At 42.7% G+C, this 27,919-nt stretch overlaps 1 protein-coding gene across 1 annotated transcript; it reads left to right on the top strand.

Moving 5' to 3' along the window:
* Positions 1-64: 64 nt before the first annotated feature.
* lin7a (lin-7 homolog A (C. elegans)) lies at positions 65-27,757 on the top strand (the record flags this gene model as incomplete). The annotated part of the gene is made up of 5 exons (XM_079236012.1): positions 65-101; positions 12,307-12,425; positions 20,935-21,006; positions 26,948-27,157; positions 27,542-27,757. 5 exons carry the CDS (start codon positions 65-67, stop codon positions 27,755-27,757), a joined length of 654 nt encoding a protein of 217 aa, XP_079092138.1.
* Between the last annotated feature and the right edge of the window lie 162 nt (positions 27,758-27,919).

The following is a 27,919-nucleotide window of genomic DNA, read 5'->3' as shown; positions in this document are numbered from 1 at the left end:
TCTCTCTCTCTCTCTGTGATGCTGCAGCTCCTGTAGTCTCTCCAGTCTCCAGTAAACAGCAGTCATGGCGACAGTGGTCCAACCGCTCTCTCTGGATCGAGGTAAGGCACTCGGAGCTTTGCAATTTGTGCGTTTTTTCTCTCTCAACGTCTTGAAAAACTTCGGCAGAGGAACTGGCAACCCGTGGTAGATTCAGGTGTTTTGTGCCCGACTCGGATTTCCTTACGGATTTTTTATTTTTTTTTACGGGTCGTTATTTGAAGGCAATATGAGCTCGCGCTGTTCCAAATAATCCAAAAAAATAAAAAACCGGTCCAGCCTCTCCGTTCCGTGAGGTCATCGTGCAGAAAGGAGCGCTCGTTTCGTCCGCGGAACTAGTCTCCACTCTTCATGGGCGCGTGCATTCGTTTCCCATTATGTATTTGACTAATGGACACCCTGACACCGCTCACAGTGGGGTTCGTTTATCCACATCTACATTATGTAACCTGCTCGGTAATATCATCCCGTTACAGCTCGCTTCTTTTTATTTATTTTTATTTTTGTGCTCTCCATCTGTAAACATAAAGCCGCAGCTACTGAAGCGCTTTGCCACGGAAATCTACTTTGTGCTCCGGGAGACAACTTTTGTATTTGAATTGGACAGGTGCACGCCATTAAGGCAGGTTGCTGCCTTCACGGGAAACACGAGCAGTTATTGTATTATTTTGTTGTTGCACTTGTTGGAAACGCATGCAAGAAAATTGCAATTAAAGCCTAATAATATATTGGAATGGTGTGGCTCCGCCTCTTTTACTGATGCACCACAGGTAGTGTTTACTAAGAGCTGAGATAGCGCATGTAATTATAGACTGTGTGACTTAAACACATATTTGTGCATCCCATTTACGTCATGCATGTGGTAGTAAAGCCTCTAGGGTGATAATTAGCTTCTTTTTGTACTCCTTGAAGAAAAGAGCTGCTATTATGCATTTTAGGATATTGTGAATGTGAATCCCTTTATTGTCAGATACCACTGAGATTTTATACATATTTTCATACAGGCTCACTCTAAATCCCTTCACTTTCTTGTTAAAAGTGTGTATTTTTAGATCACAAGGGAAAAATCCCCAGTCAGACCAAATGCATTCCCTTTGGTGAAATGTAATATTGCGCAAGCCTTGCATAGGAAACGGATGCTGTCAGAAAGGAGAGCTACTTCCTCTGTGCCAAGTAAAGCTAGCATCAGCTCCCCAGTCACTTCCAAGTCACTGGAGGTGACTATAAATAGTCTTTATCTGGCGGGAGCATAAATGATTATGCAGGAATTAATCCGACTGGTGTTACTTGGTATGTGGAACCCAAGTCATTAGTCACAATTGATTCTTTTCTGCTATTTCCCCCCCTCTCCATGTGCTCAATTGCAATCTGTTCTCCACTCCAGTTTAATGCGTGTGAGCAGTCAGGCTTTGCCGATGCACACTCTGCTGGGTGCAGAAGTGCTTTACCATGCAGAGGTAATGAAATGTGTCAAAGATCGCACCATCAGGCAAACAGATAAACACACAACCCACGCCTCTCCAACTCACCTCGTTCTATGAAACTAACTATAGAGAGCGGCTTAGCTGAGGCTCTTAAACACCGAGGCGAAGATGAATGTCTTCCTTCTTGGTAAAATGTCAGCATCCAGCCTTATCTGATCTTAGTCATTTGCTGGGGCAGTGATTCAGACGTGACCTCAGAGTGAATGCAGGGGTGTGTGTGTGTGTGTGTGTGTGTGTGTGTATGGGGGGGGCTGATCCATATTCTCATGCTGTGGCATGAATTTGAGCTGTCAGCCGCTGGTAGCTGTAATGGAACTAGCAGTAATAATGATAGTTTCACTCAGGAGAGAGAGAGAGAGAGAGAGAGGTAACACTACAGCCTCTCTTTTTCAGCATGCTGCCGCTTTTGAGAAAACACTATAATTGCTAATGAAAAGGCAGCGTCGTCTCGCGTGGGGAGGAGGCTTCAGCTGCCGAGTCAAACACGGGCGGGAAGGAAACGGATCGAGATGTTCATTTCCAGAGCTCCCGCTTGGCTTGCTGGGTCACAGCAGGATCTTACATCACTGGCCTTCCTGTTGTTGTCGGGGGGGAAATGGCTGTGACGAGCGCCAGCACCCAAGAACAATTGATTTGATCTCCTTGAATATCTTTTATAAGCAGTTTGCATTCTCTGTGCAGCCGGAGATGAACTCCTAACAGGCGAGTCCGATCTGAGCCTTTCAGAGGTCATTGTAGGTGTAACTAATTTGCTGTTGGCCAAGGAATTTTGTCAGAAACGTATATAGAGAATGAGCGACACTATAGCTTTGCATGGAACGATTTCCAGAAGAGACGTGTGTTCAATAGTTCAACTAACATAACTAAATGTCTTCAGCTATAGCTTTGAGCTAAGCGCTAACGCAACATGCTCTCAATGAAAATGCTGGATAAGAAGAGTGATAGGAAGAGTGAGGGGATCATCAATGTTAGTAGGCTTCAATTTTAGAGGCCATGAACGTCTGTACAAAGTTTCAGTGCATTCAATGGTTAAGTGAAGATGTTTCAGGCTGAACTTAAAGTGGTGGAACAACCCACAGATCAATGGCATCTAGAATCATGCTGCTGGCTTGGCTAAAAAGGTGTATTTCATGGAAATTAGCCACCCGTAAGGATAATTGACTCTATGGTGAATAACATAAATTATATATATTAGCAGCTGATGGATAGCTAGACTCATAACCTGGGTTCTACATCCATAATTTAATAGCTATATAGTGCTATAGTGGGCGTGTGTAGACGGTGTTTGATTAAATGATCTGTCAAGCACTTACTGTAAGTATTATCCGCCTTATCAACAGAGCTTCTGCTTCAGCTAGTGGCTTCCTCAATTTCCCAGAATGACCTTTGATAACCTCAAAATACAGCGGCAAACTTGTTGCATTCGTGTCATTGGAAGTGCGCAAAAGCAATATATTTTATTTTTAAGAAACGGTGGCTTGCACCATCTTGTATAGCTGCATCATATTCTGGTCTGTCGAGTCTGTCGAGGTGATTTTCTCCGTCGAGGACAGCGATGTCCCCTCTGAGGCTGTTGAACATCACTTCAAAATGGCAACTCGAGAAAAGCCGTCGCTCCTTCAAGTACGACTCCTTTTTGGTTTTCTTCCCCGTGTTTCAGCCTCTCTTCAGTTTATTGCCTCCCGTCTTATCAGACTGAAGGGAATATCTGCGGCACTCTGCTGCCCCAGTCCTTGTTTTCCCTCTGAGAGATGCTGGCGGAGTTCATTGTTCTCACTGGCAGACGTCACTCATAGCTGTTGATGTCTCAACCCGCCTCTTTTTAATACGGAAGTAACCCTTCTTAGAGTAATTGTCTCGCAGGGACACTCGGCAGGAAAGTTGCCAAGCACTTCAAGGTCAAAGTGGCGGTGGCAGATGACGAGGCCTTTTCAGGACATTTTTTATTATAGCATGCATCCCAGATATCATCTCTCAGGGTTTAAAAGGCAGGAGTGGAATCAGAGGAGGGTCATTTAAAGCAGAATATGAAACGGTGTCAGGTTTCAGAGATCTAATTTACATCGCTGCAGTCTTGTCAAAATTACACTTCTAAGGAAGGAGAATGAATGGCATTCAGTTCACTGTGGCTTTGTTCAACTTGTTTGGGTTTACTTCCCTGCGTGTCAGGTTTTAAATAAGTCTCTCAGTCTGTAGCCTTCTTTTCTCAACATATCGATGGGAATATCTGCAGCGCTCTGCTGGCCCAGCCCTTATTTTCCCTCTGACAGATCGTGGCGAGTTCCCTGATTTGAGCCCAGGCCTTATTTTCCCATCACACTCTCTCAGTCACACCAGCGGTTTGAAGGATTAACGCGGTTGTTGACAAGCTGACGTCACTCATAGCCACATAGTCATCTCGAGCCACCTTGATTTAATACAGAGGTTCATAGAGTAATCGTTTTGGAGGGACACTGTCCGATCATTAACGAGGATGAAGAAGACAAGAAGTGCGATGTTCTCCGTCTTTGCTTTCACCACAGGCTCCCACAGGAGCCATTAGCCCTCCCGGAGTTGATTTATTTGTAGTGTTTCAAGCGGATTCGTCGCAGTCGGACAAATTGGAGCTAATTCTCTTGCCGTGGGATTTGTTTGGTTAAAAAAAAAGAAAACCCTGCCGTCCCATTTTACACATTCAGAGTGATTACTTCAGTTCTTGTGGTTGGAATTAGCAGCGGAGTTGCCAGAGACGCCAAGGACACCCAGGTGAAAGTGGCAGTGGCAGATGGCGGGGCCTCTTCAGGACATTTTGCTCCAGCATGCACGCCATTAAAGGGAGGAGCGGAGACAGGGGAAGGTCAGAATGAGCAGAATAGGGAAAAGAGGATCTGCGGGTTTTCAGAGGTTTGGTCGCATCTGATCTGACGGGATCTGATCTGGGCGTGTTTATTTATTTATTTGCATGATTACACTTCCAAGGACTGAGTTCTGCCGCCTGTTGTGAATTGTCTAACTGGAGCGCTGCCCAGCGCCAACACGTCCACACGACAACACGACAACACCGGTGTGGAGCCTCGCCGAGCGCCCAAGCCTCCATCACGTGGCACAGCGGCTTCGTTCGGCTCTGTGCCTTTTTTCTAATCAGCAAATGATGAGGATGACGTTTTGAAAGCTTTGAAATGAGTTCCCAGAGTACACTGCCACACAGAAAATGTCACATACAGTTATCATTTACCATCCTTTCTGTTTTGTATTGAATTGTATTATTCTTTTTAAAAAACAAGAAACTGTTAAGGCCTTTTGTGTGTGTACAGATACAAGCATAGGTCTCTTTGTGGTTAGGTTATGTAATATTTTTGTACATCATCGTGATTGTTGAAGCCGGAAATATTGAGTGATGCCTGTTTTTGGTCAATATGGGATTTGTTATGTGAGAAATCAAAACGTATTCAGTACTTTACATTGCTTGTTAATACAGGAATACATATATTTTTACTTATTGCATTTAGTTTAGTAATCTTCAAGTAGTCCAAGTTATTGAGTTCCACATTGAATGTTTTTCCCCTCACTCCCATGAGATCTGTGTTGTAATACCGTCATATTTTCAAGACGGGAAGTCTAGTTCACAATATGTTTGGTGATTTAAGTCGCATGACAACAACAAGGAACGCCGCCTTCCCCACTCCTCTTGCAAACCCAGTAAATGCAATCCCACTTGAAGACACCATAAACACGTCTGGTCCGTTAAACGTTCATTCAGGCTCTTGCAGTTTGATGTTAAAAAAAAAACAACTGAAGGAATATTGCATGAAACGTTTTTGGAAAATTGAGTAGTATTTTAATTCTGTTTGAACTGGAGGAAAGAGCCCGCTGTATAAAAAATCACAGATTTGAGTTTGACTTAAATGCTAAATTTAAAATGAGTGAGCACCGTTTGCACAGAATGGAAACGTTGCTCCCAGGAGGCATTAGTAAAGTCTTGACAGTCACGTAAATTAATTTTTTTTTAGCATTAAACTTAGCTCATTTAATCATTAAGTATCACTAATGAGAATGCCCTCAGCATAAAGATAGCGCAGGGAAATGAACTGCCGACAGGATCTCTGTCATCACTGCACTCGGCATGGCAGCAGTCACACTGTTTCTGTCATGACGTAAAGAAAAGGTACTCTGTAACTGTAACGTCTGATCTTCTGTGTGTGTGCATGCGTGCGTGTTTTCTTCTGGCAAGTAATAAGAGAGAAATATACTTTTCACAAAAGCAGCATCAGCTGCCCTTTCTCTTCCTTTGGAGAAGAATCTGTCAAACCTCACAGTGAGAATGACCTGATTGCATACAGTCTTGTTTGCTTCAGCTACATTTGGCAGACTTGCAGTTGTCAACGTGGAGCATATAGTTTTTCTCTGAGGCGGATGTGAAAACTTGTCCAGATGCTGCTCACATCTGGACACACTGAATCCCCGAGAGGCCCTCCAGGGTCTCTGGGTCGAGATTAAAGTCAGAATAATAAAGCACTTGAGGGCTGAACTGAATTCCTCTTCACTTTTTTATGTATTTTTAGTGAATACGGTTTGGGCAGGATCAGAGGCGTTCAAATATTTGAATCATGTAGCAGCTCAGAGGCAAACAAGTCATCTTAGTTTTCAATTTTATGCTAGTTTTGACTTTTCAATTTCATTTTAGTTTAGTTTTAATTGAGTTTTTTTAGAAGGGTTTAGTTAATTTGTTTATGTTTATTTTTGGTCACAGTTGTTTTTGTTTGTTTTTATTGTGGACATGTATAATGTCTCAGCAGTATGTAGCTATACGTATACACACAAAATGCAAGGTTGGAGAACTGTGTAGGGACGGCCATTATGCGTAATCTTTTTGCTTCTTCAGTGTGAGATGTGAGGTCATTGCAGCGTAACGCCGTCTCCTGGAATTTCAAGTCTGTTCAATTTCTGTGGTTCAATGTCACAAGAGTCTTTTTAACCAGGCAATATCGTTTCAGTTTGGTTTTTAGTTCATTTTTTAAGGATATAGTTTTTATTCAGTTTCAGTTTGCAAACCCTATTTTCCACTGCTTACTTCTGTTTTAGTTTCAGTTCAAGTTTCCAATAAAAAGCCTGGTTCGTGTTCAAAAGCAGTGGTCGGTGACGGGCAGACAGCGAGGACAAAAGGGACAAGGCACACAGGCAGAAAGCGTCTAAAGTCACATGACCAGACAGGAGCAAGAAGGTCAGGAGACTGAGTTGAACAACAGGTGATCTGGTGGAGAACTGCGAGGAAGCGGCAGGTATAAATAGTGAGGGGCTGCTGGAACCAGTGGGAACAGCTGTGAGCCGGGTGGGGCACGAGAGGTGAGAACACCAACTGCAGAGCAGGGATTGACCAGCCGGCTCTGCAAAGGAAAAACAGAGGTCGAAAGTGCATCGTCGATATTTTTGTATTAACGATGGATGAAATCGCAATGTATGACGGACCCACGGAGAATTATCGTCTGCATTTCAACTTTTCAGCTTATAGTTTTGTTTTTTTATGACCCGCAATAACAGCAAAAATAGCTCTTGAAACCAGCTCTGCAGCAAACAGCAGGCAGGCAAAGTTAGAGACGAGCTGGTGAACAAAGCATTTAGCAGCTAAAGAGTCAGAAATTTCCCATCAGGAGTTGCCGGACCCAAAAGAGGTGAATATTGAATTACCGTTCATCGGGTGGCCAGAGACACGACGTCGCCTGAATGTTAATGGCGCTCTGTTCCTGCTGGATGTGTAAATAGGCAGCTGTATGTGCTATCAAGCCGGCTGTGAACTATAGCAGGATTTCACTGCTGCAAAGCGTCCAGGACAACATTTTCTCTATGATCCAATGTCAGTTTGAGAAGTCACATTGATGTTCAGCGCAATTAATTGTTGCTCAATAGCCGACCCTCGTTAACCGATCATTAAGCGTCCACCGGCAGGGTTAGTGCCTTACATGCAGGGGTGCAGCGGTTGGATCCCCGAAACAAGCCGTTTAGGGACCAGCTGCAACAATAACCGGATGCACAGGTTATGACAGGTTACGGTCATCATCTGTTACCAGCTGCAGTTCATATGCATGAAACAGACAACCGAGTCCCCGGTTCACCCGCCCGGGAGAGCGAGCAGCAGAGTGCATTGTCGTGGAGCCCATGCAGACATTTTTCCATTAAGTCTCCACTTAGCCACGTGTCTGCCTGGCATAGTACTCTGTCAGGGTTTTCCTCCAGCGCTCAACGTGGTGCAGGGACGACGATATTTTATAGGTCAACCCCCGGAGGTTAGCGTCGCACTGGTTCCCCAGACAAAAAGACAATGGGATTTTGGATTATTGCATAAAATAAGCCCTGTGGCAAACAAACGTTCGTGATACTTACACCTTTTGTTCAGCAACATAATCTTCACAACTGAAAATCACTTTGATGGTTTTTGAAGCGTGGATGCAATCGGCAGAAGGAAAAAAGTACTGATCGCCACGGTCATGAGTGCCAACAAATACAACGAGGCTGTGAAGGCAGTTTAGTATAGTGACGTTTAGTCGTCATTTGGACACTTGTTTGCAACTTCCTTTTTTAAGCTTCAAAGTTCACGAGTGGGGTATTAACTGACATATTTTATAATAATAATAATAACATTGTATCGCAGCTCCAAACATTAAAATCTCCTCTTATTTCAAAAACACATTCAAAAAACCTGTTGACAGGAACTCTGGTTTAGGTTCAGGCCTACTTAAGGTGGACTGACCTTTAAGGTAGAATAGCTATTCGCGATTAAGTGACGAGCCACTCAATTTATTTATTTATTCATATTTATTACAACATTTATTGTCGGTTAACAGTTAATCGGTTAAATATGAACATCGCTACTGTCAAGTAAATGTAGTATTTGCCTCTAAAAGGTAAAAGAGTAGAAGCATGAAATGACATAATATGAAAGTTTTAAAACACAGCGCTTATTCCACCGAAGTCAATAACAATAAAATACAGTTTATTATGTGTCTATGACGTATTATAAAAGTGTTTAATCGGCGGTGTTCATGCATGTTGTTGCTGTGTAGCAGTCGGTTAGTCACGGGTGGGATTGTATTCCTCGTGTTCCCCTCCAGCTGAAGTTATTCATAGCGTGTGCATGTAACAGGCACACCATGTGGGTGTTGAGCACATACTTAGTGTTGTGTTCAACTCTGCTTCACTTGTTCTGTCAGCCTCTCCTCTAAGGTACAGCACCAGATGAGTGTGCTCTTTCACCGTGGTTGTAGTGTTATCAGAGCGCAACGGGTCATCCTGGAGCCCCCCCCCCCCCCCCCCCCCCCCCCCCCCCCCCTCATTCGGGAACCCTTTCCCCATTAATGTGACGTAACCGGGACCCCCTGCGGTCATCTCAGCCGCTCCGTCACGGAACACAATCACCCGTTCCATGCAGCATTTTTTACAGCCCTCATCTGATCAGTCACAGAGCTCATCCGATGTCCCTCTTCTACACTGAGCGTGGAGTGGGTACTCATGGGACATTTGGCTCAGAACTGCCCAATATCATGCGCTAGCAATAATCCGGCGGGCATCTGCCAGTTCATCAGACCTGGTTTCAGGCAACGCCAAGCTCGTGCTTTGATTTGTTTACGCGTTTTCAGAGCATCTTCCCCGACAGAGATTAGGTATCACTGGAAGCAGTAAATGTGCCACTGCAGAGCCAGCAGTCACTCCTTTTGAATCACTTGGGATATATTGGGATAAAACTGCAGAGGGACACATGACATATATTGACGGGAGCAGACTGTCAGGGTTATAATAGTTAAACATTTAGTTGAGCAGCTCCTCTGTCTAAAGCTGATAGGAATTTAAAAATCACCCAAATTCAAGTTAGAGAGATTACACCAGGAAATGAGCAGACATCACTTTTTGATCGGCGAGATGAAAGCACAGAAAAATGTCTGCAATATCAATCTTTGAAGTCAAATTACAAACGCCTCGTCAAAGCCCTTGATGTGGCTAAAGAAAATGGTGCTAATGAGCAAATGAGAACGCAAATAACGGCTCAGAGGAGGAAAGAAATCTTTCCGGGTCGGCCCCTGTCCTCTGTTTAATGAGAAAGAAATGCTCATAAACCTACGAGACAGATGCCCTTGCTGCTCATTACAAGCTCTTCGGAATCTGTGTCTTTTGATATTGAGCATAGACGGAGAAAATCTTTATGGGAAATATCAATATGGCTTACTTAAGCACAATATCAGCACTAAGCTTAAAAACCCATATGAGGAATTTCTTTCTCAGATATATATTTCACGAGTATTAAAATACGAATACCGGACATGTGTTGGCCATGAGGCCAACACAAATTGCTTCATAACTACAGTACTTTATTCATAAATACTGTGGCTGTGGCTCTTTTAACCCCAAGGTCGGTGGTTTGGTCCCTGGCTCCCTTTTATGCAGTTCTTTTGTTCCCCTGTTTTTGTTTGTTTATTTAATTTATTAGTTTTTTTCTATTCCATTGGCTCTTTTTGGTTATTTTTTGGGTTTTGTACAGCACTATAACATAAGAAATTACTTTTATCATAATAGGAGATTTTGGCCACATCACCGACAGGGTTTTCTGAATTTCCAAATTGTATCATTATTATTGTAAATTGCATTATTTGTGTGTTCAAGAACAGAGAGCTCGACAGTCCAGGCAACAGTAACTAAGGGGGTGGGGCTTAGCAAAAGGTTAATTGGGGAATAACGAGCAGGATCACGGGGGATGGAACCGATGCCCGGACAGTCATATCTAACATTGAGTTAAATTTCCCACACATACCTGTGACGTTCTCTACACGAGCCGTTTGATTAATGGAGGATTAGCATCGGCGGGATGACTCGCCTCGTTACCGCCTAACATCTGCCAATACAGCTCCCGTTGGACGAGGCCTCATGAGCCGTGAGCGGTCTCGATGGGAACTGACCTTGCAATTTCAAGCAGATCAATATAATCCAGCTCTTTATTACGGAGCGCCTGAAGTGGAAACAGGCAATGGATTTCCTCTGCTCAGTGTCTCCACTCTCCACATTTCCTTTTTATGGCCTTTATAGAGCTGGAAACTACTTCCTGTCTTGTCTCCCACAGGTCTGCAAAACAGTGAAAGCTCCTCTGTCTGCCGACTGCTTTATTGAGTTACTCCTATATTCCCACAATTCAATATTGGTGTGGAGTGTGTTGCCTCTACACACACTTTATCACTGTGTACTGTGCGAAAAGACACACTCATACAGCCTTGTAGTGACACCAATAGTCAGCTTGTATTTACTTACTGCTTGTTATGAAGACGCCTGATTTTAGAACGGTACATAAACCCTTCTTTACTTTTCTGTTGACATAAGGCCTTCAACTACTTTTCATTAGAGCTGCAAGCAACAATTTCCATGGAAGCTGCAACTTGTTTTATATTATCAAAAGTGTTGTTTTTCTGATACTTGATACAATTTTTTTCCTGCATACACGATGCTCAAGCATGTGTAGCTCACTCTTTGTTGGGCAACTAAACGAAGCTGTGGAAGGTCGTGAATCTCAACCGTCAGCGAAATAAAGTGTGGGATATCTGTATGCTGGTGGAAAAATAATGTTCAATAAAATAAATATACTGTGGAATGGATCCAAATGAAATTGATTTAAAAGCCTTCTGGAAACTAACTTTCAGAGTGCTGCTCTAATCAAGAAAATTGAGAGAATGACCCTACTTATTTAGATGTATTACCTCAGTAAACATTGTAAACATGAGTTTAGGTCTCAATCTGTATAGTTTCACGTTTTCTTCAATACAGCACTATGGTCATTTAGTATATTATGGTCCATTTAGAGTCAAATATGATAAAGCAAGGCGGTGGACAAAAAAATCTGATCGCACAAAAAACATTTATTTGTGCATCGTTAACATTATCAGTGTTTTTACTGTTTTATATGTCATATTTTGAGCATTTGGACTGCTTTTTTTCCTGACAAAATAAGCCCCATGAGTCCTGGAACCTGTGATTGGAGCTATGTACAGACATTTGACAGACTAAATGGTGAAGAGAATAATCAAGTAATCACCAGACATCGACAATAACACTAGTTGCAGCCTCCACGGGGTGCATGCAACAACACGCACAATGCATTGTGGTGTGAAGTTAGAACGGAGCCGGTATAAGTCAACAGCTCCACTGTTAAACTGCACCAATCATCTTTCCTTTTTGTGTGGTCGCAGGTCTCTGCACACACGAGCTGAATAAAACATGTTATTGAACGAACAGTCCAAGTGATTAAGTACGGAATATCTCCCCTGTCCCACCGTTATGTATCTCTATTGGCTCTGCCAGTTTCAGAGGGCAAGAAATGAATCAGCCAAACTGACTCATTGAGCTCAAGCTAATAAGGGAAGGAGAGCTCAGTAGACCCCAGAGTCACGGCCTCTAACTTACGGCTTAGGTTTAGTGTAAATGCTTTGTAATGCATTACTCTTCCCAAGAAGTCTTACCTTTGGACAACATGAGTTATTCCCTCTCTTTTCTTATTCTCATGCAGAAAGCTAAGCCGACGCAAACGACCGTGGATGGGATTTTTTTACTATTCTATCTTTCCGGCCCCAGCTGGCCTCGACTGAATCTATTTCCATTACCCCGCCCATTGATTCGCTCCAGCGACTTTCACGTAGCGGTGCCGTTAGCATAATTGAACGGGGTATTTCTCTCCTCCCGGTCTCCTTGGCATGAGAGCCCACAAACACACACACACACACACAGATATGCACACTCACACTCACACCCGCTCTCTGTCCCTCTTCTCTGCCAGATGTTGCCAGGGCCATCGAGCTGCTGGAGAAGCTGCAGGAGTCGGGTGACGTGCCCGGTCACAAGCTCCAGTCTCTGAAGAAAGTCCTTCAGAGTGAGTTCTGCACAGCCATCCGAGAGGTGAGTCATCGTCAAGGGAGGGAGCCGCCGGTCCGTGAACACCAACATGACTCATGTGTTTTCGCTCTTTTTCTTATTTTCATTCTACTTTTTTTTATTTTTTTTATGATGACCTTTCTTATGCTCGCGCTGCTTGTTGCAGTGCTCTCCCAATCAATCAGTCGGTATCCTGGGATGTTTTGTCCTTGGAGTTGCTGTTGATAAAGTTGCTGCTGTTGCTGAGGTGTCAATACTTAATTACAGTTTCTGTTTATTCCACACAAACCAGGAAAAGTAGAACGCATCACTTTCAGTGAAGAAATGAAGGAGATACTGGACAGCACGTTGTTGTCTAGTATCGATTTACAGTAGCTTTGATTAAACATAGTGTTGCAGTTACTTTACTTTGTTAAGTTGCACCATACGAGTTACTTACAGTGAGATAGAATTAAACATTTTAATTAAAACCTCCCACTAGGCTGTGTGAAGTCCTTCTTTATTAACTTTTGTGTCGGAACGGCGAGATGATGAGTAATGATTCAAGCGTTTGAGGAAAATGGTTCTTGTTCATTTTCGTTTTCAGCACATTGGAACAATTGCTTTGTTTTGTGATCCTAAAAGTCAAAGTCTTACATCATTACCGGGGATATGGTCTGTTAGTGTGGTCTGTGCTTATTAATGAGCACGCAATGTGCTTATTAATGTGCTTATTAATGAGTAAGCAATGTTACATGAGTAAGCAATGTCCCCATTGCTCTGAAAATATGAATTATCTGTGCACCAAACAGACGCAAATGGCTAATTATGACCCTACTGTGGTTGGCTTACCCTGATATTATTATCCTCTACCTAACTAATCTCGGTCCTCATTCCTAAACCCAACCAATAAACTGCAACAAGAGGCAGAGTAGTATGTCATGCCGTTGATAGTATAGGAAACAAATCACAGAGATCCGATGATGCCATTCTGCATAATAATAATAATAATAATAGCCATTTGCTTTTGTTTGTGATACAGAGAGTGAGTATTTCGTAAGAGTTTGTTTTAGGGAAAACAAACAGTCAGACAAATGGGCTTTTGGTCCTATGGGACATTTTTCGGACTAATAAGCTTTCGAAAAAATGGGCAGAATAAGGCTGTGTGTGTGTGTGTGTGTGTGTGTGTGTGTGTGTGTGTGTGCGTGTGCGTGTGTGTGTGTGTGTGCGTGTGTGTGTGTGTGTGTTCTGCTCAGTCTCCATGGACAAATTTTTTATGTTTCCATTTCACCTCTGCATGTTTTCTATATAAATGTGCATTGCACTGCCCTTTTACTGCTTCTTTTTGCACTGCATTGTGTTGTGCAATGGCAATGACAATGAATCTGAATCTAAAGTAGATTCCTAAAGTACCAGAATGTTTTTGGGGTCCATTCATGTCCTTCCATTGACTTTTCATCGAGTCATGCCGCATCTAAAATGTGCCTTTAGACTGGGCTCATTAGAGTAATGCAATTTTTTTCCACTTCAACATTCTTTGAAAATGTGTACTTAGAAACAAACACCCTAGAGAGTCTTCTTTCTTAAAAAGTTAAATTACATATTTGGCAGTTGAGGTTTTTTTTAAGTGCACAAGGACCTCGTGTGAAATTTTGACTTCTGCAAAATCTTGTCTGCCAAGAAGGAAGTTGTCTGCAGGCTTTTTGTGATTATTTATGGCCATATTTACAGTACGTCAGGGACAGCATCGTGAACTTAGCCAACACATAACTTTATCTGTTAGATAGAAGTTTCCTTTTCTCCCCTACCTTATCCTGCAGAGGATGAACGTTTCCCTTTGGTTTCAGTCAATTTTAAGTTATAGTGCTGTATAATTAGCTGCGCGGCAAGTGAATAAAGCGGCATATTTAGTGTTAAGTACTTATACAGAACAATTCAGCTTAAAATTGACAGCTGCATTTGTGATTAGCTGATGCAAGCAGCTGCTATGCTAAAGCTGTTAATATAGTTTCCCCATGACTTGGCTCTGTTGTAATTGAAAGATATATCGCTCCCTGAATTTATTGTCGAAGACGATGATGCCACAATGTCCCAGATCACGACTGAAACTAAGTAAATTATGGCTATAAAACCACAAAATCTGAGAGTGTCCCTTTCAGTTGCATCAATCAAAAATGAGCGCATAATGCAATTACTCCGCCTTATTACTGCGTTGAGTTGAACAGCAATGGGGACATTTTGACTGCATAAAATTCAAAGAAAAAATCACACGGAACGTTTGATTGATCACGAGGCCATAAAACATTACGAGCCTTACATTAACTTGAAGGTTTAATAAGCTCGTTACATTGGATTTTAATCAAGCAAATCACTGTTAGAAATTGGTTTTAATCACATTTCACGGAGCGGGGATTAAGAGTGAATCATAAACAGGAGTTTTTCCTGCTCTTGCTTTGAATGCTTTCATTCACATGCACACCAACAGCCACCCACTGATCCATCATCCCAACGTCGTTCATCGGGAGGACAGGGAACACAGCAAACAAGAGCATTCACTCTCCATGCCACCACTACGCCGATAACAGCCGATCTAGTATATTTAGTGTCCTGTCTGTTGTGATATACTGCAGCATCACCCAGAGCCATGTTATAGTTAAGCAAACATGACTTTGAGGAGCGGAGAGACAGATGACAAATGCCACGATGGCCTCCGTGTTGCAAGTTAATTGTACACAAAGTGAACACGTAATTGGTCCTGGAACGAGAGCTGACAATTAGCAGACAATCAGAACGTTGTTGTGTTGTAAATTAAGGTGACATTTGGACTACGATTGCACTACGTCAGAGCTAAAAATAACCGTAATATGTAATATGTATGCATAGGAATTCTAGGCCAGCTGCTGAGATCTCTGGTTTACCAAACTCCCTTTTTAAGGATCCGTTCATGTACTTCAACACTGCTACAAAGTAATGCACTTGTGTTTCTATGTCTTCTCAGCATATTCCTCACAGAAACTCATTAGAAGCTTTGTTTACAGCTATGAAAAGGTCGGCAACACTGGCAATGACACCAATTAGTGGAAATGGCTCCTGACAGGGCATTTCGTAAAAAAACTGTTGTCATGCAGAGTGACAGAAAGGAAGAAAAGCACCGGCCTTCTGGTCTCGCAGGGTCCATGTCTGCTCCGGTCCTCTCTGGGAAGAACCTGGCACATCCAGACACCAACTGCACGCCTGGTGACCAGCTGAGTGATTTCAGTGGCAGTCACTGTTGACAATGGCTCTCAAAAACCCTCTGAAAAGGGCCTCAGCAGCAGCAGCAGCAGCGGGCATGATGCCCTTTTCCAAGAGGCAAAGATGCAGACCACTTCACCCACAAAGAGCTGGCTAAACACAGTCACCAGGGAAACCACCAGAGCTGCACCGGGATAAGTGGGCTGCAGACTGTAGTCGATTACAGGTTTGTGAGAGCCGATGAGACAACAGCTTCCCGCTGCGGTGCTGAGCCAGCTGGAGGACAGGTTGTAAGTGCCGGCCCTTGCGTACTGGAGGCTATTATTGTTATTACGCCGGAGTTGTTGGAGTGAAATATTACCGTTCTCTGCAGCTGGTGGTTCGGATGAACTGTGAGTGTCCAAACAGTTAGAGGAGACATTCACATCTGCAGTAGATCGGTCGTCGTGAGACCAAAGAGGACTCACTGAATTTATCTTGATTTATTTCTCAATCATTTCTGTGATTGTTTGCAAAAGCTTCTGCTTCAACACTTGACTCACAAAACGTGGAGTCGGAGTGTTGAAAACAAAGATGGTTGAATTGACTTCAGCTCCTCTGTGTTTGTTTGCTCATAAAATAAAAAAAAGGAAAATTCCCACACATAAAATTCACCTCTGCAATGTCTTTCAATTATTTAATAAAGGCATTTTTCATGGTGCACTTGTATACACACAAACACACACATTGTGTTTATGGATATAAAAAGATAATGTATATTGATATAAAAAGATAATGCTTTTGGTCCTGCATATTCCACATTTTATCATCGCACATTTCAAGTGTGCCATGCATCACAGGACACTATGACTCATGAATACTATGGCGATATCTAACTTTCCAGAAGTAGCCGTGTGACACCCAGCGTGAAACGGCAGCCATAATCGGGGCAGATTGAGAAAGCTTGTTATACATTTTTAGAACAAATTTTCTTTTCTTTGATATCTCAGATGTCGCAGCTTCCCACCAGCACACGAACACACCGCTCTGTAAGAAAGAAATCAGCACTTTTCAGCCACAAAAAACGACATTGTGATGGAATACCAATCTCAGGTTACTGAAAGTGGACTTTCATATCATAATTACATGAATATGAATAAAGTAGCCACCTACAAAAGGAAAAATTTACTACATCCATCCTTCCAAAAAAGTACTGCTTTGAAGTAAACAGAATTTCTTTAATGTTTTTAGCATATACCAGTGTTTTACTGGTATAGAATCTGAATCAGCTTTATTGGCCATGTGTGTTTACACATACATGGAATTTGACTCCAAATTCACATAGCTCTTGCATACAATATACAAGATAAATATAAAAAAGACATTAATGACAATGAGACACAAAGACAATTAAAGATAACAGTAGTAGTCCTTTAATGTGAACCGTTTTCTCCACCTCTTCCAGCCTTTGTTTTTCAAATTAATTTTGACTGCACTCTTGTATGTCATCCATCAGTGTTAACTACCCTCAAGTTAAAAGAGCGTTAAAACATAGGTTAAACTGCGAATCCAACCCTGCTGTTGTTCATTTTGATTGCACACACCTCGATGACATTTCATTATTACAGATGACCTTTCTCTCAATCTGTGATATGATTCCTTCCCTCCCACACACACACACACACACACACACACACACACACAGCTCATTTCCCAGTCTGGAGGGCAGACGCACAGCCTGACAAGACGGACAAACTAATCTATATCGTGAAAACCCCACTATAATTTCGTCTCCAAACCTGATCCTGCACTACGACAATAGAATATACCGAACATGAATCAGCCTTGTTAAGGGCGATGGGCTAGCTGTCAATATGAGGAATGGATAGCAGGGAGAAGAGTCTATTCAGCAGAGTTGGGCTAAATGACAAAGAGACAGAGTTTGATGAGCTGGCTGTCTTTCCCCGCCATGTTCATCAATGACGAAGGAGGGGGGGGGGGGGGGATCTCGTCTCACTGCATCAGCCTGAATGAGTTGTCAGGGTCAATCAGCCTTGCAAATGGGAAAGGAAGGACACAAGACGAAAAGACTGGAAGAGCTAACCAGCTGGAAATGATTGAGAGTGGGAATTCTCAGTTTATTGGGTTAGAGTGTGCCACTTGGCGAGGCACAGGAAGTGCAAAAAAAAAAAGAAGCAGGCCAGAGCGATGGTGTCTTTCATCAGCTTTAACATTGCAGTTGATTTTCCACCTCGGCAGCGATTTGCAATCAACATAATTGTTTTGTTTTTTCATGAAGCAAACGAGGGCGGAGGATTTGTGCCTCTGCCTCCCACATCACATCAACTTGAAGGAGGAAAGGTGCATTAACTCAGTCTCTGTGCAACTTCAATATTTTCCCCTGCGGGACACGGTTAGCACCACCGAGAGGGGAAGTGTGTTGTGAAGTCCTGTGCTGGTTTTCATTCTTTTCTAACCACATCAACCAGGCCTGCCCGTCCCTCCCTGCCTCCCCGCCTCGCTGACTCAGTAGAGGAAGCAGGACGCCATGGTTACAAGCAGCGTTGTCATGTCAGTTTGCCCCGCGGGCGTCTTCCTCTACTCTCCGGCTTTGTGGCGTCCTCCTTGCAGGAGCCAGCGCCGCTATCCTATCAGGAATAATGTGTGCTAAAAAAAAGGAAACATGCAGGAGAGGGTGGACTGATGGTGTAAGTGTTTGTAGGCACGGGGCAGTGAAGACGTCTGGCGGGAGAAAAGGCAGAAGGGTAATTGAAAAGATGCCTGCAGGACAACTGGCCTCTTTAGAGCAAAGTGCAGCCACAACAAGAGCAGACGGACATTCAAAAGCACACAGCTATTTGTTCTGTTATTCAGGGAACAGCATTCAGGTGAAATACATCGAGAGATATCAAATGTGCGTCTTGTTTCGCCTCCTTTAGAGCACTCACTGTAATGCATTTCTCAATTAATTATCATTTATGCACAACATGTTTTATATGTTTAATAAATACTGTGAAAAAGAGAATTTTAAAGCTGCAGTACAAAAAGATTACGATGCGGATGTGAAAGGGGTCGCTCATCGTGATGAATCCAGCATTATGTTACATAGCTTTTAATATCTTTCAGCTCATAGTTTGGCTTTTCTGGCCCGCAACTGGATTGTTTTGGTAAGTCAGTGTCACCGCTCTCATCAGTGTTGTTTCCAGGAGCAGGAGGCGGCTGTTCAAAACACAAACACGCTAAAAACTCACGGTACCTGATCTCATGGAAAGGCACTAGAAGCTAAAGGGACACATTTTGTTTTAAACCTTTAAAGAAGTTGACTGCTAATGTGCCTCCGTGGATAAATCCAGTCGACTGTATTCATCCAAAAGACGCATTAGCATTCATTTGAACCAAACATTTCAACATATAATATGTGAAAGTAGCACTCAGGAGAGTCACACCTTATGACTTATGTATCGTATTGTGTATTGCATCTAATAAATGGGGAATGAAGGCAAAACTAGCAGGTATCCGCTCGTGAGAAGGCAGCTTCCCTTGCTCGCACAATGTGACTAATTAAGCTTTTAACTGCAAAATAAGTTTTTCAAAATCCATCCCTTTATTTTCCCGTCGTACCACAACCCCCTCTCACACAATAGATGCCAAATATTGCAAGGGCATTGCAGCTTTATAAAAATCTGTTTGAAAAGAGAAATGACTTAACACTTACGTAACAAAGATCAATGTTTAAAGGCCCAAAAGCCTTTACTTTAACACATATATGAAGCAGAATAAATAGGTGTAGTTAGCAGTTGCAGCATTAAAATAATAATAATAATAAGGAAGCCACTCTGCAGGCACACGGAGGCAAGCAAAGTCGTTCATGGCATTTATAAAGCTGTGCTCAGCCTCAAAATGTGCAAAGGTAGATGAAGTCCTCGGGAAAAGGTACCATTTGGGAGCTGAGTGTGTGTTTGTGGACCGCAGGCTCCTTTTCCCCCGAATGCATCAGGGCTATAAATGCAAGTCCTAAACATGGAGCAGCACTTTCAGTTGGTCTTTAAGATTCATGAGCAAACAAGACAACGGAAGCTCAGGGATATTTTTTTCTACCCCATCTTTGAGATCTTTACAAACAAATATGGCAGGGTTTGTATCCTATAAGTATACATGCTTTTGATGGTTCAGAGAAGCGAGGCCATCAAAGCCATCGGGGGTGTTCGCTTCCAGGAGAGCCGCCGCGCTTTGATGAGAGAGATCATGTAGTGAGTGGAAACAGATGATTAACATATATTTCTGAGCCACAACGAATATTGTAAGTCACAGAGTTTACTTTGAGAATTTTTTCGGCATTACTCTGATAAGAATCTGATTGCTCATTTGCTCAATGAACTGAAACGGCAATCAATGTCAAATGTAAAATAATTAGATGTGTTTGAGGAAAAAGTTGAAATCCTGTGATCGTTGGGGTAAATTATGTGTTGCACCGACTCAGCAAAAAACATTTCCTCTTGAGAATTTTTGTAATCAGCCCATACATCTGAATCACTTTCATTCCCGTTAGCATTGGAGGGATCTGACGGGTTTTAAGCTGCAGTACTGACGTATACATGAACGGCATCGTTTAAAAGGTCCTCTTCCAGAAAAGGGTACTTTTGTTTTACACTATATCAACCACACATCCTCATTCGACGCCGTCTCTATCTTCCTCTTGCTTTTATTCTTTGAACAAGTTTGGTTGGAAGGTGTCTTTCAAACACACATCTTAACTGGAAAGGTCAGCTGTGTGCATTGATTCAGCAAATAGGCAGAAAACCTTGTTTTCCAGCCAACTTGACATAGTAACCCATGTCTTGGCACCGGCTCAGGCCCAAGCAGTAATTTATGAATCTGTTCGGGAGACTTTTTGAGCTGTGTACAAATGTCTTACAATTTCCTCTTAATGGTGGTAAATGGTAAATTGACGCTTTTCTCGCCTTCTGACCTCTCAAAGCGCTTTAATACTACGTGTCATTCACCCATTCAGGGGCTACCAACCAGCAATTATACACCGCAGGCACAGCCTACGGGACCAATTTGAGGTCAAGTGTCCAGCCCAAGGACACATCGAGGACCCGCTCTACCACTGAGCCACAGTCGCCTCTTATTCACACCAAGGCGGTGCACAAAGAATGATGCAGTGAGCACTAGCACGAAATAAGTCTGCGCCTGAATGGTGGCAGCCAGCTGTGAAGGAACGCCATCGTTTGACTGTGCAAATGTGCAAATGTGCATGGGCTCAGGCGCAGGGCGGAAAATTCAGTTTCCAACCATGTGAAACATAATTATAACACCTGTCTCTCTTCGTGTCTTTCAGGTGTATCAGTACATGCATGAAACCATCACAGTGAATGGATGTCCAGAGTACCAGGCGAGAGCCACAGCCAAGGTAAGAGCTGCTCTGGAGATCTTCAGCTGATCGCTACATCAGTGATGATTTGGAATAAAAACATAAAGCATGACGAATGAGTTACAAACTATCTGCTAATCACATTAGCGGGTGATATCATTCTCATCTTGTCCTCTGGCCAAAGCAGAATGAAATGAGCAAAGTGTGTTCTACTTAGCTAATAACCCTCATTATTAAGAGTGTGCATGTAATTAGGGGGCAACACATGCGAGTGCTGGTTTTGCAGGAATAATGCTGAATATCGGATGTTTTTTTGCTTCCATATCACAGTTTCATCACTGATCTTTATGAAACAGAAAATAAAAGAGAACGTTTAAGCTGGAGTTTGTTCTTGCTCAACTGCAGGACTAAACTTAGCATAAAGGCATACAACTCCTGTCAGACAGAAAATGAGGATCGTATAGCCCCTTGTGATATTGGGCTGTGTAAATAAAATTGACTTGACTAGCTCACTGCAAAGGGAAATTAAAGTCAACAGCAAAAACAGCACTTAATTTTCTTGAATTCCTTTAGAAGACGGTAGCGAACCTTTTCTTCTCGAGCATTCAATCTCGCTAAATCCACAGCGACCCAAGGTCTCACATATATAAACAAACCGGCATGTGTAGATGAAGAGGCAGCTACTCTGGTTAGCCTGCAAGTTTCCCCACCAGTACTGCAATCCCAATGTAGTTAGCTTACATCTTTGTTTACCTTTGGTCGGACTCAGAGACAAGCGTTATGAATGATTTATGTATAACTGAAGCTTAGTTGGAAAGCTTTAGGAGGCTCGCTCTGTTTGAGGTTGTTTTGCTTTTCCAGAATCTTTCAAATCGAGGTAGCGAGAGGAAATGAGGTCACTTCAGGGCACAGGGGAGAACATGGATCTATGACGACAGGGACAATGAATGATTAGGATCTGGCTGAAGTCATGACTCGATCCAAGCCTTTCTCAGAGGGTTCAGAGGTTTCATTGATAGCTCATACAATCGATATCAAGCTATTTTTTATTTATTTAGCCGACGCACATTATAGAATGTAGTAGGTTACTTTATTTAGTTAGCAGGATTTGGGGAACATTGCACAAGGTCAAACACACTTGTAATCAATACTGGCATCAAAAGCAGAAATGTTTTTCCCCAGAAGAAAAGCTGACAGCATATTTCAATATTAAATACATTTCCTTTAATGTGAATCCACTATGACAACACAGCTCTTCGTCCCTGTTTCAACAATTGTATGGTTACTAAATGTCTTTGAACTGTAAATCTGCATCATGTTCACCCATGAAAGATCAGATAAGCAGCCTCTTGATTTCCATTTTATTCTGCTTTAGTCCCACTTGGCACACATTTGGGTTGCTAACAGCACCAATTACACAACCTAGATAAAAAAAATGCCTGCAAAACAATATAATGATAAATGCATATATTTGTTTAGGTATTATCCTAAGCAGATTGTATCTGATTGGGTCTCTTTATTTTGTCAGCTTTAGGAAGATTTTTGTGTACATTCACTTTGCAGGTTTGGATATTTAATCAATTCAGCGCTTTTAAGATATTTTTTAATGACGGCTCGAATCTGTTTGTCAATCTCTGAAAAAGCTCAACCTTTTTCCTGTCCTTGCTTCTGTCACGCGACTATTTTTAGTTGTTGCCTGCTGTTTTAAAGACATTGCAATCGTGTTACAGGTGAAGGACAAAAACACAACGGAGACATTTTCTGATGCAGTGTGATCGGAATATGCAATTTTCGGCATACAAAAGAGACATGTGACACGATCAGCTTGGTCGTCGGCACCTCGCCTGCAAAAGACAAATGCCTAGAAAACAAAGCAGGCCGGCTTGTCTGATTTCCTGTGAATGAGTGGAGGAGAAGAGATGAAGGTACCTTTCTGTCCTTCACTTGTTCGGTGTCCAGCTGGGTCGACTCCTTTTCAGTACATCACAGAATGTGTGAGTGGGAGGGTGGAGGGTATGAACAGAGAGGGGTGATGAATGCAGAGAGATGGTACGAGGCTTCAAATGATGAGGGCTTTATTCTCTTTCGTCGCCTCCTCCAACCAATACTCTGCCTTAAGCGGAAGATAGATAGATAATGTATTGCACACACAATAGTGCAGAGTCTTTTGAATTTCAAGATTGAAACCTCTCAATCGTTTGTGTGTTAAATGTTGATCTGGAGCTGATTAGTTAAATTAGCATAAAGGCTGGAAGCAGGCCTCTAAAGCTAGCATATTTTCTTTATTTAGTCTTTTATTTTTTAATGAAAATTATTGTGTTGTGTCTGTACATTAAATATTGAGGTTGAGTCAGGAGGTGAATAGCTTAAATTCCCTGGAGCAGGGGAGACAGCATAGCTCTCCTTGAAGACAAAACAAATGCTCCTCCCAGCACCTCGAAAGCTCATTCACAAGTTAAATCTTCTTTGTTTAATCTATTTTTTCTTATTTTCTTTTTTTTTCGGATTAAGGTCCTTGATGAAGAGATCAGGCTGTGTCTGTGCCTTACATATTGAGGTTGAGTCAGGACGTCCTTAGCTTAAACGGATACAGTCATCTAACCTGACTCTTCAAAGTAAAAAATAAAATACAACCTCCAGCACCTTATTTACAAGTTATGTCTTCTTTGTTTAATCACTTTGTATTCTTTTTGAAGATAAAAAGATTGGCTTGTCTCTGTGCATTAAATGCTGAGTTTGTGCCTGGAGGTGTATAGCCTAGCTTAAACGACTACTGAAGCGGGGGAGACAGCTAGCCTGGTTCTTTTCAAAGTAAAAGAAAAAAATACACCTTCCAGAAGCCCTAAAGCTCTCTCATTCAAAATGTATCTTCTCTTCTTTGTTCATCTTTCTTTCTGTCTTTTCTTTTTTTAAGAGATGAGCTTGCGTTTGTGCATTAAATATGGAGGTTGAGCCAGGAGGTGATTAGCTGAGCTTCAACAGCTCCTGGAAGCAGGGGGAGACAGCTAGCCTGTCTTTCTTTGAAGAAATACACCTTTCAGTACTAAAGCTCACTAGATAACACATCTTGTTTGTTAAGTCTGTCAACCATTTCAAATGGTATCAGCTCAATGGGCCAAACTGCACCTGCCACGGTGTAAAAGTGAAACATATTGTGGCAACAAAACTGCTTGGTTAGGTTTCGGAAAAGATCGTGGTTTAAGTTAAAATAAGATACTGTAAGTCAGCGTGGACTTTTGGTGTCACGTGGGACACAAACAGCGATCTCCAGAGTGAAGGTCCTGTGTTTGTTTGACTCATTCGTTGCCTCTGACCGCTACGTAAACCCTCTGTGTACTGTGTGACTTCCTCCTTCGCTCCTGTCATAAGTACTAGTACTAAGGGCCACTAGAGGTCGGCGTCGTCTTGTATTCATATAAGATCAACCATCTGACTGATGATAACGTCCTTCTGACGTAGGCCTCTTCTAACCCATATCTACGAGGCTGAAAATGCCCATTGAAAACAGAAGTTGATTGTTGTTTGTCTCGTCTAATGTCTAATGTCTAATGTATGCACCTTCCGCCTAACTATATTCCTCGTTCGTGCAAACATTCCTGGCAATAAACAGTTTCTGATTCTGATTCTGATAAATTTACAATCAGCACATTTGTTGTGGGATTAACAAATTGAATATGTTACTTTGTGAGAGTTGGAGGTTCCCGCAGTTATTTTATTTCTTTTGTCTGTTGGCTCTGGCTGCTTACTTCTTGCACGAACATGATAATGGTATCAGTATTCTCATTTTACTCTTTGCAAAAAAAGTGTATTTACCACAAATGTTTTTGAAGTAAATCTTATTGAATTTCGGTGCATTTGGAATATCTTGTGTCATTTGTCAAGTGGCCACCATTTGTGATGGAAAGATTAATCTACTAGTGAGTAGAGAATGTCACCCTACAAAGAAACTGCAATAAATTAAGCTGGAAAAAAAAGCTTCTGTCTCTTTTTCTAAGCCCAAGCAACCATAATGACATGATTTAAGCAGCTTTAAAACTCCTTCCTACTTTTCTCTCTTGGCCCCAAACTTTGAGAAGCTACTGCTCCTAAATCTGTATTAAAATTGCATGTCCACTTGGCAATTAGCACACAGCTAATGGCCTGAGCTGGTTTAGCTGTGGGGACACTCAACTGGGAACAATGAAAGTTCTTAAAAGTGTTTTACTCTCTCTCGTAGAGAATATACATATAAATATTCACATAGTACGACCACAGTGCTAATCGGTATCTGAAAAGAAGAGAAAATACATGTGAAATATGCAGACACGTGTGCTCATCTGCCTCTCGAGCACTTAAGTCAGTGAGATGGTGAATCTCCTGACTGTTGAGATTTGTGTTTCACCTGAACAACTCGATTCTCTTTGATTGCTCCATTAATTAAATCAATTCAACCTCTAATTCCTGGCCCGAGGCTTTTATTACCGAGCTTAATGGAGACCGGGACTATCAGGGTTGTATGGGCTCCAGAGAAAATAATGGGAGCTGATGATCAATTGATTTTGGATGTATTAAGTAATACTTACACTGTACAGAGTTGTTATGGGGAAAGTATCATCCAGCAAGCTTTTCATTTGAAATTCCTCCTGTCTTTGAGAGGCGCCAGCCATCTGCCACATTGCTTTCTTGTTCGTGGAAATCTAGATAAACTTGGAAGGTCGATGAGCTGGGAGGCCTGGTGAGGAGATGGTATGCATGCTGAGGAGCTGCCTTTTAGCTTCAATGGGAGACGGAGGGAGGACAGAGGGAGAGGGGAATTTGGTATAATGCAACAACTAATGTGGATATGGAGATGCATATGAATGAGAGAGAGAGAGAGAGATGCTGCCTGGAGGGAGCGTCAAAGACCTCAAAGTGCCAAGACACTTGCCTGCTGCTGGGGAATTTGGATACACATCTGCAAAAGCTTCTTCTGACAGAACTGTCCCTCCCTCCACTTTTATTTCTCCTTATCCTCCCTTTTCTCGATCTACCTCACATATCATAGATGATGCCGACTTGACAGCGATGCCCCTTTGGCAATGCATCAGTGGGCACGGGGTGTCTCGCTCTCCTTTTCGTCTGCCATTTGCTTTCCCAGCCTGGGCTAACAAGCTCTTGGGTGCTTTGTTCTGAACTCAAAGAGAACCCCAACAGCCAGCGAACAACGTCAACCAGCTGGTAGAGATACAGAGGGTGAAAGTTGTCCGGCTGCTCCTTCAGTCTGGATTTGGTTGCATTAATGCATGTGCTTAGAAAGCCGGAGAACTTGTCATGTGGAGTCGAAATCCCCGGCCCCGACTCAATCCTCACACTTTGTTGCAGAATGAGAAGGTGCAGCAGAGGTTCACATTATAAACCCACCTTTCGCGATCATTTTGTCGTACTTTTAAAATTGGTTTCCTCTGTTTCATTCATTGTGAGTGTAATGAAGACGACGGTGCAGACTGCTGTCATATTGATGTGGAGCTTTGGTTATTGTTAATCCTTCTCAAAAGTAGGATTTCCCATAAAGCCTGTTGTCTCAAATGCTTTTTCAAAGACGATAAATGTATTTGAGCATCGGAGTTCATTCTGACCTTTTTAAAACTGCATTTGTAACAAAAGGGCTTTCAACCGCATCTAACGGTCTTCATGATGAATGCATATTTCTATCTTGCACATGTTCCACTTGTTCAAATTTGATGTAGAGGTAAGATTAGATTTGGGCCCATGGTATGGGCTCTACCACTTTTACTGAGGGAGACGGGTCATGTGCAGTATGAAGAGGAAGTGCTGCAGAGAAACTCAACTCAGTGAACTAAATGACCCATTTTCTTTGCACTCTTCTGCTAAAGAAGCCCTGTGTTACAACTTGTGTATACCGTAAAAAGCCTCAGAATAAATATGCAAGTACAGACGTAGTTCTCCAGTGTTTTGGGGATAGTTAATAATGAGAAATCCCAACCTGCTTCTCTTCCTACAGGCAACCGTTGCGGCCTTCGCAGCCAGCGAAGGTCACTCCCACCCGCGAGTGGTGGAGCTACCCAAGACGGAGGAAGGGCTGGGCTTCAACGTGATGGGCGGCAAGGAGCAGAACTCCCCTATCTACATCTCCCGCATCATCCCCGGAGGCGTGGCTGAGAGGCACGGCGGCCTAAAGCGAGGGGATCAGCTCCTGTCCGTCAACGGTGTGGTAGGTCTGACCACGCTTACATTTTGACACATGACATATGGTCTGAAGGGAGAGTGCAGACACGTTTTTTTTTGTCCTTATTTATTATTAAAGGCGGCTTCAGAAAAAAACGATATATCCATGCAATATTTAATTTCCAGTTTGATATGTGAGACAACAGTCAGGAGAGCTGTTGAGACCAAAGGGCTGTACATGACTGGAGTAAGGAGCTGAAACCCTTCTCCAACAGCAAGAGCCTGCTCACTTTCACATAATATCACTGTATATTATGTATGGAGGACACATTATTTCTTCCTTTTTCAAAGAGGATGCGCTATATTTAAAGCTACATTCAAATGAGCTTCCGTTAAACTTCCCCTCCTTCCATCTCGAACCCCCCTGCAGAGCGTGGAGGGCGAGCACCACGAGAAAGCGGTGGAGCTGCTGAAGGCGGCCAAGGACAGTGTGAAGCTGGTGGTTCGCTACACCCCCAAAGTGCTGGAGGAGATGGAGGCTCGCTTTGAGAAGCTCCGCACGGCCCGGCGGCGCCAGCAGCAGCAGATCCTCATGCAGCAGCAGCAGCAGCAGAACGTGGCCACTCAGCAGAACCACATGTCGTAGGTGAGGCGCTTCATTGCTTTACGGGTGAAGGCGGCGGAGTTGAGGGTTGTGGGGGTGGGGTGGTGATGACATGAATGAATAGCCAATCTGAGGTTTTAATAGGCTGGGACACATTGGAAGTAGAATTTAAAGCAAAACTTTCATTTTGTGTTGATTTTGGCA

The sequence above is a fragment of the Taurulus bubalis genome (assembly GCF_910589615.1).
Source record: "Taurulus bubalis genome assembly, chromosome: 20".
Lineage (NCBI taxonomy): Eukaryota > Metazoa > Chordata > Actinopteri > Perciformes > Cottidae > Taurulus > Taurulus bubalis.
Note: the sequence above shows the minus strand (reverse complement) of the source record. Positions and strands in the feature narration are given on the sequence as shown.